The sequence below is a fragment of the Scyliorhinus torazame genome, chromosome 9 (genome assembly GCF_047496885.1).
Source record: "Scyliorhinus torazame isolate Kashiwa2021f chromosome 9, sScyTor2.1, whole genome shotgun sequence".
Lineage (NCBI taxonomy): Eukaryota > Metazoa > Chordata > Chondrichthyes > Carcharhiniformes > Scyliorhinidae > Scyliorhinus > Scyliorhinus torazame.
Genome location: NC_092715.1, coordinates 1,543,064 through 1,555,897, shown reverse-complemented (window position 1 = coordinate 1,555,897; position 12,834 = coordinate 1,543,064). Strand labels below are relative to the sequence as shown.

The 12,834-nt window shown below is 47.7% G+C and overlaps 1 protein-coding gene across 1 annotated transcript in view; it reads right to left on the bottom strand.

The window, feature by feature from the left end:
- The window catches only part of LOC140429044 (excitatory amino acid transporter 1-like), a 379,543-nt gene that overhangs the window by 110,938 nt on the left and 255,771 nt on the right, over positions 1-12,834 (bottom strand). Inside the window, exon 6 of the mRNA XM_072515573.1 lies at positions 4,396-4,691. Within this exon, the coding sequence (XP_072371674.1) occupies positions 4,396-4,691 (296 nt within the window). The remainder of the gene's footprint in view (positions 1-4,395; positions 4,692-12,834) is intronic.

Below are 12,834 nucleotides of genomic sequence, written 5' to 3'. Positions count from 1 at the left end.
CCAACACCTCGTCTTTTTGGATCACAATGTGACCCAGGCTATCTACACCCCCTTCTCCAGACTCAACATCTACCAATTCCTTCTCTTTGGTGAATACTGATGCAAAGTATTCATTTAGTACCTCGCCCATTTCCTCTGGCTCCACACATAGATTCCCTTGCCTATCCTTCAGTGGGCCAACCCTTTCCCTGGCTACCCTCTTGCTTTTTATGTATGTGTAAAAAGCCTTGGGATTTTCCTTAACCCTATTTGCCAATGACTTTTCGTGACCCCTTCTAGCCCTCCTGACTCCTTGCTTAAGTTCCTTCCTACTTTCCTTATATGCCACACAGGCTTCGTCTGTTCCCAGCCTTTTAGCCCAGACAAATGCCTCTTTTTTCTTTTTGACGAGGCCTACAATATCACTCGTCATCCAAGGTTCCCGAAAATTGCCGTATTTATCCTTCTTCCTCACAGGAACATGCCGGTCCTGTATTCCTTTCAACTGACACTTGAAAGCCTCCCACATGTCAGATGTTGATTTGCCCTCAAACATCCGCCCCCAATCTATGTTCTTCAGTTCCCGCCTAATATTGTTATAATTAGCCTTCCCCCAATTTAGCACATTCATCCTCGGACCACTCTTATCCTTGTCCACCAGTACTTTAAAACTTACTGAATTGTGGTCACTGTTACCGAAATGCTCCCCTACTGAAACATCTACCACCTGGCCGGGCTCATTCCCCAATACCAGGTCCAGTACCGCCCCTTCCCTAGTTGGACTGTTTACATATTGTTTTAAGAAGCCCTCCTGGATGCTCCTTACAAACTCCGCCCCGTCTAAGCCCCTGGCACTAAGTGAGTCCCAGTCAATATTGGGGAAGTTGAAGTCTCCCATCACCACAACCCTGTTGTTTTTACTCTTTTCCAAAATCTGTCTACCTATCTGCTCCTCTATCTCCCGCTGGCTGTTGGGAGGCCTGTAGTATACCCCCAACATTGTGACTGCTCCCTTCTTATTCCTGATCTCTACCCATATAGCCTCACTGCCCTCTGAGGTGTCCTCTCGCAGTATAGCTGTGATATTCTCCCGAACAAGTAGCGCAACTCCGCCTCCCCTTTTACATCCCCCTCTATCCCGTCTGAAACATCTAAATCCTGGAACGTTTAGCTGTCAATCCTGCCCTTCCCTCAACCAGGTCTCTGTAATGGCAACAACATCATAGTTCCAAGTAGTAATCCAAGCTCTAAGTTCATCTGCCTTACCCGTAATGCTCCTTGCATTAAAACATATGCACTTCAGGCCACCAGACCCGCTGTGTTCAGCAACTTCTCCCCGTCTGCTCTGCCTCAGAGCCACACTGTCCCTATTCCCTAGTTCTCCCTCAATGCTCTCACCTTCTGACCTATTGCTCCCGTGCCCACCCCCCTGCCATACTAGTTTAAACCCACCCGTGTGACACTAGCAAACCTCGCGGCCAGGATATTTATGCCTCTCCGGTTTAGATGCAACCCGTCCATCTTATACAGGTCACACCTGCCCCGGAAGAGCTCCCAGTGGTCCAGATAACGGAAACCCTCCCTCCTACACCAGCTGTTTAGCCACGTGTTTATCTGCTCTATCTTCCTATTTCTAGCCTCACTGGCACGTGGCACAGGGAGTAATCCCGAGATTACAACCCTCGAGGCCCTGTCTTTTAACTTTCTGCCTAGCTCCCTGAACTCCTGCTGCAGGACCTCATGCCCCTTCCTGCCTATGTCGTTAGTACCAATATGTACAACGACCTCTGCCTGTTTGCCCTCCCCCTTGAGGATTCCCTCTACCCGTTCGGAGACATCCTGGACCCTGGCACCAGGGAGGCAACATACCATCCTGGAGTCTCTTTCACGTCCACAGAAGCGCCTATCTGTGCCCCTGACTATAGAGTCCCCTATTACTATTACTCTTCTGCGCTTTGACCCTCCCTTCTGAACATCAGAGCCAGCCGTGGTGCCACTGCTCTGGCTGCTGCTGTTTTCCTCTGATAGGCTATCCCCCCCGACAGTATCCAAAGGGGTATATCTGTTCGAGAGGGGGACAACCACAGGGGATTCCTGCACTGACTGCCTGCCCTTTCTGGTGGTCACCCATTTCTCTGCCTGCAGCTTGGGTGTGACCACATTTACATAACTGCGATCTATGACGCTTTCCGCCACCTGCATGCTCCTCAGTGCATCCAATTGCTGCTCCAACCGAACCATGCGGTCTGTGAGGAGCTCCAGTTGGGTGCACTTTCTGCAGATGAAGCCATCCGGGACGCTGGAAGCCTCCCGGACCTGCCACATCTCACAGTCAGAGCACAGCACCCCTCTAACTGACATTGCGTCAATTAATTAAAATTAAAATTTGTCTTTTTTTAAAAATACTTTTTTTTTTAAATTTCAAAGTTACTGTCAACTATCTGTTTCCTAGCACTAGATTTCTAATAGAAATGCGATAGCTAACTATAATACTCTCCGATCTCTGGCTTAGATATCCTCTAAATTATAATTAAGTTATTATGTTTAATTAGTTCCCAAATACTCAAATTTTTTTTAAATTTAGGCTAGAATCCCAACCAGCCACTCTGGCCACAGCTTTTCTGTGATGTCACTTCAGTTTCCCCCCGACACACACAATTTGAAAAAAGGTATAAAAGTAAAATAAGTAAAAATCACTTACTTACCTTCTGAGTGTCTTAGATGTTCTCAGGTTCTCTCGCTGACAGAGACTGCTCCTCCACCTCCGATCCTTGACCTGCACAATGCTAATAATATAATAATAATATAATATGGCACTTACCTTACACCAATGGGTCTCGGGTTTCCTCTCCACCAGAATTTATTGGTTGGGGGGGGGACGGGGGGGGGGGGGGGGGGGGGGGACTTGCCAGAGGTCCGTGGGTCGAACTTCCGGTTCCCGCCTTATATAAAAACAAATAAAACAGAAAAGAAGAACAGACACGGGACCAGGCAAGGCTTTTAAATACACTACTCACCTCCCAGAAGGCCCCTGCGCACCGCTGCCGCCGAAATCCAAAACTCGATCGTTAATTCAACCCGTCCACTTCACCCCCGCCGGACTCTTTTTTAACAGGGGGTGAATGTGGTGAACCACTGTATCATATTGTACTTACTGTACTTACTGTTTGTTACATGCCTGGGTTAGTCCCTGCTGGCTCCGCCCCTCGGGCTCCAGTATAAAGGTGGCTGACCTCCAGCCCTGCCCTCATTCTGGGACTGGCTGCCAGCAGGTGTCCTTTAGCTGATTAAAGCCACAGTTTACTCTTCCGACTCTCGTCTGTCGTCATTGATGGTACATCAACGCACACACACACACACACACACACACACACACAGGCCACGCAGAGCTGCACACACACACACACACACACACACACACAGGCCACGCAGAGCTGCACACACACACACACAGGCCACGCAGAGCTGCACACACACACACACACACACACAGGCCACGCAGAGCTGCACACACACACGCACACACACACACACACACAGGCCACGCAGAGCTGCACACGCACACACACACAGGCCACGCAGAGCTGCACACACACACACACACACACAGGCCACGCAGAGCTGCACACACACACACACACACACAGGCCACGCAGAGCTGCACACACACACACACACACACACACACAGGCCACGCAGAGCTGCACACACACATGCACACACACACACACAGGCCACGCAGAGCTGCACACGCACACACACACACAGGCCACGCAGAGCTGCACACACACACACACGCACACACACACACACACACGCACACACACACACACACACACACGCGCACACACACACAGACGCACACACACACACACACACACACAGGCCACGCAGAGCTGCACACACACACACGCACACACACACACACACGCGCATACACACACGCACACACGCACGCACACACGCACACACGCACACACACACACACGCACACGCATACACACACGCACACACGCACACACGCACACACACACGCACACACGCGCACACACACACAGACACACACACACACACACACACACGCACACACAGGCCACGCAGAGCTGCACACACACACACACGCACACACACACACACACGCGCATACACACACGCACACACACGCACGCACACACACGCGCACACACGCACAGACACACACACACGCGCACACACGCACACACACACACGCACACACACACACACAGGCCACGCAGAGCTGCACACACGCGCACACACGCACACACACGCACACACACACACAGACGCACACACACACACACACACACGCACACACAGGCCACGCAGAGCTGCACACAGAGCTATAATAAAGCTCCAAGCAAGGCGTATATTTATATTTAACTTTAAACTTCATACCACATGATGACAGAGACCAACTGCATAATGGCTTCATTGAGGCAGTTGAAGAAATCACGGATAGCCATGCCTTCTTCTTTCATGTTTCCAATCACAAGCCCAAAGCCCATTGAGAATACGACAAGGCCCAGGGCATTGACTGCATTGACGGCACCTGCTACTGGGATCACCTCTTCGGTCACGTTCAAAAGAAGATTCATGGCCTGTGAAACGTTGCTGATCACTGAGCCCCATTTGATGGTTTCATTGTCCGCAGCGATTGGCTTCACAGTTCTCGTGGCATAGTTGGTTTTAAACTAAAAGTTAAGCAAAGGACGGTCATTCAGGATTAGACAGAGACCAGCAAAGTAACAGCATCTGAAGAATAAGACGATAGGACGGAGGAGCAGAATAGGCCATTCGGCCCATCAAATCTGCTCTGGCCTTCAATGGGATCATAGCCGATCTGTTGTAATCGCCAGCTCCACTTTCCCGCCTTTCCCCCAGAACCATTAATTTTTAAAGTAAATTTAGAGTACCCAATTTTTTTTTTCCAATTAAGGGGCAATTTAGTGTGGCCAATCCACCTCTCCTGTACAACTTTGGGTTGTGGGGGCGAAACCCACGCAGACACGGGGAGAATGTGCAAACTCCACACGGACAGTGACCCAGAGCTGGGATTCGAACCCGGGTCCTCAGTGCCGTGAGGCAGCAATGTTAACCACTGTGCCACGTCCCATAACCGTTAACAAGGTCCAGGACCCGACCCCAACGGTGGCACACAAACTGGACAGAAAGCCCAATCTTTAGTGTTATTTTGTCAGACTGTGCGGAAAGGGTTCCTCGCTCACGGGAGTGATTTCATAATGAAATAGGGATCGGGTTTATTAAAACAAACTTTATCACAAACACAGTGTTAAAGTATTACACCATCAAATAGTTACAATTACCCCTTAAACGATGCTAATCAATACAGTGACACAAGAACCCTTAACTGCTATCTTTACTCCCACTCAAACAACAGAACCATCTCCGATCCCAATCCACTTTAAAATACAATTAGCAGACTCAGGAACACTTGCTGTACAGAGATGTCTTAGACACTCCACTTTGAGAAAGAGACATCTTTACAGCTGCTTAAAGAAAGGGACCTGACCCCCTGTCAGAATAATGCAGAATCTCTGGCTGTATTCTCCAGAAACCTTCTCAGCTCCCCTTCCAGACACAAACTAAACTTCTGACAACCTCAACACCCGCCTGCTTCAACCACAGACTCCTCCCATTAACGACAACATCTCACTGAGCAGAACACAGTGGGCTGGGTTCACCATGGTGCGCCGTCCTCCTTCCGCTTGGCAATGGGAGTTCCCATCGTAACCAGACACGGCGGTAAAAGTGATTCACAATGACCATTAGTTCATTATTCCAGACTTTCACGATGCTTCAATTACACATCTGGCTTGAAAAAGTCGAGCGGTCTTTCAAACCAGGATTTTAAAAACGTGACTACGGCAGTCGCACACACTAACACAGGTTTTTAACCCTTACTGCACCAAATACACATAATTCAATATCTCTGAAATTCCTACATTCATCAAACACTCCCTGATTAAAAATCTGTCTCTCAATCTTTAACGTACTTAACGACCCGGACTTGACAGCGCTCTGCGGTAAAGAATTCCGCAGACTCACGACCCTCTGAGAGACAAAATTCCTCCTCATCTCTGTGTTAAATGGACGACCCCGTCAGTCTGAGATTATTCCCTCAGGTCCCAGACTCTCCCACAAGGGGAAACATCCTCTCAGCATCGACCCTGTCAAACCCCCTGAGAATCCGGAATGTCTCAATAAGGTTGCCTCTCATTCTTCTAAATTCCAACATGTGTTTTATGACCAAGAGACACTTGAGCATCTCCCAGACAGAAATATAGTATTTAATAACAGCTGGGCAATAGACAAACACAGGATCAGTTATATGTCAATGGGTGGGAGAGGTTTGAATGTAATCTATAGAATAACATACCCGGGAGCGAGTTACAGACTGGAATCTAATCGAGGGGTTTGGGATGGTTTATATATAGAATAACAGATACCCGGAAGTGAGTTACAGACTGGAATCTAATCGAGGGGTTCAGGGTGGTTTATATAGAGAATAACAGATACCCGGGAGTGAGTTACAGACTGGAATCTAATCAAGGGGTTCGGGGTGGTTTATATAGAGAATAACAGATACCCGGGAGTGAGTTACAGACTGGAATCTAATCGAGGGGTTCAGGATGGTTTATATATAGAATAACAGATACCCGGGAGTGAGTTACAGACTGGAATCTAATCGAGGGGTTCAGGGTGGTTTATGTAGAGAATAACAGATACCCGGGAGTGAGTTACAGACTGGAATCTAATCGAGGGGTTCAGGGTGGTTTATATATAGAATAACAGATACCCGGGAGTGAGTTACAGACTGGAATCTAATCGAGGGGTTCAGGGTGGTTTATATAGAGAATAACAGATACCCGGGAGTGAGTTACAGACTGGAATCTAAACGAGGGGTTCGGTGTGGTTTATATATAGAATAACAGATACCCGGGAATGAGTTACAGACTGGAATCTAATCGAGGGGTTCAGGATGGTTTATATATAGAATAACAGATACCCGGGAGTGAGTTACAAACTGGAATCTAATCGAGGGGTTCGGGGTGGTTTATATATAGAATAACAGATACGCGGGAGTGAGTTACAGACTGGAATCTAATCGAGGGGTTCGGGGTGGTTTATATATAGAATAACAGATACCCGGGAGTGAGTTACAGACTGGAATCTAATCGAGGGGTTCGGGGTGGTTTATATATAGAATAACAGATACCCGGGAGTGAGTTACCGACTGGAATCTAATCGAGGGGTTCAGGATGGTTTATATATAGAATAACAGATACCCGGGAGTGAGTTACAGACTGGAATCTAATCGAGGGGTTCGGGGTGGTTTATATACATAGAACATAGAACATAGAAAATACAGCACAGAACAGGCCCTTCGGCCCACGATGTTGTGCCGAACCTTTGTCCTAGATTAATCATAGATTATCATTGAATTTACAGTGCAGAAGGAGGCCATTCGGCCCTTTGAGTCTGCACTGGCTCTTGGAAAGAGCACCCTACCCAAACTCAACACCTCCACCCAACACCAAGGGCAATTTTGGTCACTAAGGTCAATTTATCATTGGCCAATCCACCTAATCTGCACATCTTTGGACTGTGGGAGGAAACCGGTGCACCCGGAGGAAACCCACGCACACACGGGGAGGATGTGCAGACTCCGCACAGACAGTGACCCAAGCCGGAATCGAACCTGGGACCCTGGAGCTGTGAAGCAATTGTGCTATCCACAATGCTACCGTGCTGCCCTTAAGAACAAATAAATCTACACTATATCATTTTCCCGTAATCCATGTACCTATCCAATAGCTGCTTGAAGGTCCCTAATGTTTCCGACTCAACTACTTCCACAGGCAGTGCATTCCATGCCCCCACTACTCTCTGGGTAAAGAACCTACCTCTGATATCCCTCCTATATCTTCCACCTTTCACCTTAAATTTATGTCCCCTTGTAATGGTTTGTTCCACCCGGGGAAAAAGTCTCTGACTGTCTACTCTATCTATTCCCCTGATCATCTTATAAACCTCTATCAAGTCGCCCCTCATCCTTCGCTGTTCTAATGATAAAAGGCCTAGCGCCCTCAACCTTTCCTCGTAAGACCTACTCTCCATTCCAGGCAACATCCTGGTAAATCTCCTTTGCACCTTTTCCAAAGCTTCCACATCCTTCCTAAAATGAGGCGACCAGAACTGTACACAGTACTCCAAATGTGGCCTTACCAAGGTTTTGTACAGCTGCATCATCACCTCACGGCTCTTAAATTCAATCCCTCTGCTAATGAACGCTTGCTGTAAGGTTTTCGGGCAATTCGGCCCTTTTTGGACTGCCCAAGAATAAAACCCAGAGACTGTAAACTGACTTTTCAGCCAAGAGAACGTAACCAGATTTCCCAGCAGGCTTGGTCCGCTGAGCTGAGTAGGGGCATAGGTATTTACAAACCCCCCCCTAGGAGCTACAAGGAAGAAGGAGCCAGACAACGAGACAAGATTAAAACACAGACAAAGGGGCACGGGAATACACAGGGGGCCTGCCTGCAAGCAGGATAATGGGATGGTCATAGCCCCATGCAGATGTAAATGACTTGGCCTCCACCAGAGTAGAATCCAATTAACACCCCATCAACATAGCAAGGTGAGAATAGCAGCCATCTCCGGAGCAGCTGGAAGACTGAAAATCTTCACAAGAGAGCTTAACCTTGTTATCCCAAAAAGCAGACTGTCTGGGCTCAGTATATTGCGCTGGAAAAGCCCCTTGAAGATAAACGGTAGAAAAAACCAAGTTGGAGGCGGACCTGGGGGAGGTACTCCAATCTTGACAGAAGCCACCGGCAGGAACTCACTGGGAGGAGGGGGCGGAGTCGGCGCCAAATTCAAATCGCGGCAGGTCTGCCTGGCTGGAAGGAGCGGACCTGCGAGGAATACCCGGAAGCAAACAGCTCTGACCGGCTCAAAGGGGGCGGGACCAGCGGGAACTTTAAATTTGGACTGATACAACGCAAAGGAGGAGGAAAACCCGGAAGTCGACAGCTCTGACCGGCTCAAAGGGGGCGGGACCAGCGGGAACTTTAAACCTTACCAATTCAATGCAAAAGGGGCTGGCCGAACACAGGAAAAAGCCAGGTAAAAACGGGTATAAAAGGGGCTGTGTTTCGATTGAGGGTCTCTTGGCTCTTGGCTCGACCTCTCCACCTTTGACTTGACCTCTGCAGCCTGTGACCGTAAGTACCCTGCAGCAGCTTGCGAAGCTCCCTTGACTTTGATAGTGGTTGAGGCTTTGGGGAAGGGGACTTGATTTGTGTTCTGTGTCATTGCTAAAACTGTGTAACAATAAGATTTTCGTTGTGTCCGTTATAGTACTTTCTGAATAGACTTAGTTTGTGTTAGAGTTTAAGATTTTATTATAATTTCTTCTGTTTGATGATTTTGACCTGGGTTTTGCAATAAACCTTGATTTGCTGATAATTGGAGTCGTTTAAATTCTTCAATCTCTCACCAGCGATCTCTGACCAAGTCATTGTTAAGATATTCCTCACCTTAATTCCGGGGTCGAGAATCTAGGGTCATCTTGAGCGATTCACTCAGGACAGGCTGCTGGTTAGGTAATAAACAGCAGTGTCCTATTCTCTCTCTTGGGAAAGCTACTCCAGCGAAGTAGGAACCGGGTGGGTGTTGCACCACCGGCAAGAGAGAGAATCACCTGGGCATTGGTAGGGGTCTGGATATCTGTGTGATATAAGCCTCAGGCTTCCGGTTAGGGATAAACGGCAGGCTTGATTCAGTGCTCTCTTCCGTGGAGGTGTCCCAGTGCGGCATCCCCTGGCCTCTGAAGTTTCAGTGCCAGCTGGAGAGAGACACACACAGATACTCAAACCCCAGATATCGGCCCAGTAGTGGAGTAGCAGAGATGGCACCCTCTACATGTACACAGTACTCCAAATGTGGCCTTACCAAGGTTTTGTACAGCTGCATCATCACCTCACGGCTCTTAAATTCAATCCCTCTGCTAATGAACGCTTGCACACCAGAGGCCTTCTTCACAGTTCTATCCACTTGAGTGGCAACTTTCAAAGATCTATGAACATAGATCCCAATATCTCTCTGCTCCTCCACATTGCCAAGAAACCTATCGTTAACCCTGTATTCCGCATTCATATTTGTCCTTCCAAAATGGCCAACACACACTTTTCAGGGTTAAACTCCATCTACCACTTCTCAGCCCAGCTCTGCATCCTATCTATGTCTCTTTGCAACTGACAACAGCCCTCCTCACTATCCACAACTCCACCAATCTTCGTATCGTCTGCAAATTTACCGACCCATCCTTCAACTTCCTCATCCAAATCATTAATGAAAATCACAAACAGCAGAGGACGCAGAACTGATCCCTGCAGTACGCCACTGGTAACTGGGCTCCAGGCTGAATATTTGCCATCCACCACCACTCTCTGACTTCTATCGGTTAGCCAGTTCATTATCCAACTGGCCAAATTTCCCACTATCCCATGCCTCCTTACTTTCTGCATAAGCTTACCATGGGGAACCTCATCAAATGCCTTACTAAAATCCATGTACACTACATCCACTGCTTTACCTTCATCCACATGCTTGGTCACCTCCTCAAAGAATTCAATAAGACTTGTAAGGCAAGACCTACCCCTCACAAATCCGTGCTGACTATCCCTAATCAAGCAGTGTCTTTCCAGATGCTCAGAAATCCTATCCTTCAGTACCCTTTCCATTACTTTGCCTACCACCGAAGTAAGACTAACTGGCCTGTAATTCCCTGGGTTATTCCCCCTTTTTTGAACAGGGGCACGACATTCTCCACTCTCCAATCCCCTGGTACCACCCCTGTTGACAGTGAGGACGAAAAGATCATTGCCAACGGCTCTGCAATTTCATCTCTTGCTTCCCATAGAACCCTTGGATATATCCCGTCAGGCCCGGGGGACTCGTCTGTCCTCAAGTTTTTCAAAATGCCCAACACATCTTCCTTCCTAACAAGTATTTCCTCGAGCTTACCAGTCTGTTTCACACTGTCCTCTCCAACAATATCGCCCCTCTCATTTGTAAATACAGAAGAAAAGTACTCATTCAAGACCTCTCCTATCTCTTCAGACTCAATACACAATCTCCCGCTACTGTCCTTGATCGGACCTACCCTCGCTCTAGTCATTCTCATATTTCTCACATATGTGTAAAAGGCCTTGGGGTTTTTCTTGATCCTACCCGCCAAAGATTTTTCATGCCCTTTCTTAGCTCTCTTTCTTCAGTTCCCTCCTGGCTATCTTGTATCCCTCCAGTGCCCTGTCTGAACCTTGTTTCCTCAGCCTTACATAAGTCTCCTTCTTCCTCTTAACAAGTCATTCAACCTCTCTTGTCAACCATGGTTCCCTCACTCGACCATCTCTTCCCTGCCTGACAAGGACATACATATCAAGGACACGTAGTACCTGTTCCTTGAACAAGTTCCACATTTCACTTGTGTCCTTCTCTGACAGCCTATGTTCCCAACTTATGCACTTCAATTCTTGTCTGACAACATCGTATTTACCCTTCCCCCAATTGTAAACCTTGCCCTGTTGCACGCACCTATCCCTCTCCATTACTAAAGTGAAAGTCACAGAATTGTGGTCACTATCTCCAAAATGCTCCCCCACTAACAAATCTATCTATCTGGAGTTTAATTTAGATAAATGTGAGGTGATGCATTTTGGCAGATCGAATCAGGCCAGGACCTACTCAGTTAATGGTATGGCGTTGGGGAGAGTTATAGAACAAAGAGATCTAGGAGTACAGGTTCATAGCTCCTTGAAGGTGGAGTCGCAGGTGGACAGGGTGGTGAAGAAGGCATTCGGCATGCTTGGTTTCATTGGTCAGAACATTGAATACAGGAGTTGGGACGTCTTGTTGAAGTTGTACAAGACATTGGTACGGCCACACTTGGAATACTGTGTGCAGTTCTGGTCACCCTATTATAGAAAGGATATTATTAAACTAGAAAGAGTGCAGAAAAGATTTACTAGGATGTTGCCGGGACTTGATGGTTCGAGTTATAAGGAGAGGCTGGATAGACTGGGACTTTTTTCCTTGGAGCGTAGGAGGCTTAGTGGTGATCTTATAGAGGTCTATAAAATAATGAGGGGCAAAGATAAGGTAGATAGTCAACATCTTTTCCCAAAGGTAGGGGAGTCTAAAACTAGAGGGCATAGGTTTAAGGTGAGAGGGGAGAGATTCAGAAGGGCCCAGAGGGGCAATTTCTTCACTCAGAGGGTAGTGAGTGTCTGGAATGTGCTGCCAGAGGCAGTAGTAGAGGCGGGTACAATTGTGTCTTTTAAAAAGCATTTTGATAGTTACATGGGTAAGATGGGTATAGAGGGTTATGGGCCAAGTGCGGGCAACTGGGACTAGCTTAATGGTAAAAACTGGGCGGCATGGACTGGTTGGGCCGAAGGGCCTGTTTCCATGCTGTAAACTTCTATGATTCTATTCTATGATTCTATCACTTGCCCTGGTTCATTACCAAGTACCAAATCCAATATGGCCTCCCCTCTAGTCGGACAATCTACATACTATAAGACCATAAGACCATAAGACATAGGAGCGGAAGTAAGGCCATTCGGCCCATCGAGTCCACTCCACCATTCAATCATGGCTGATTTCAACTCCATTTACCCGCTCTCTCTCCATAGCCCTTAATTCTTCGAGAAATCAAGAATTTATCAACTTCTGTCTTAAAGACACTCAATGTCCCGGCCTCCACCGCCCTCTGTGGCAATGAATTCCACAGACCCACCACTCTCTGGC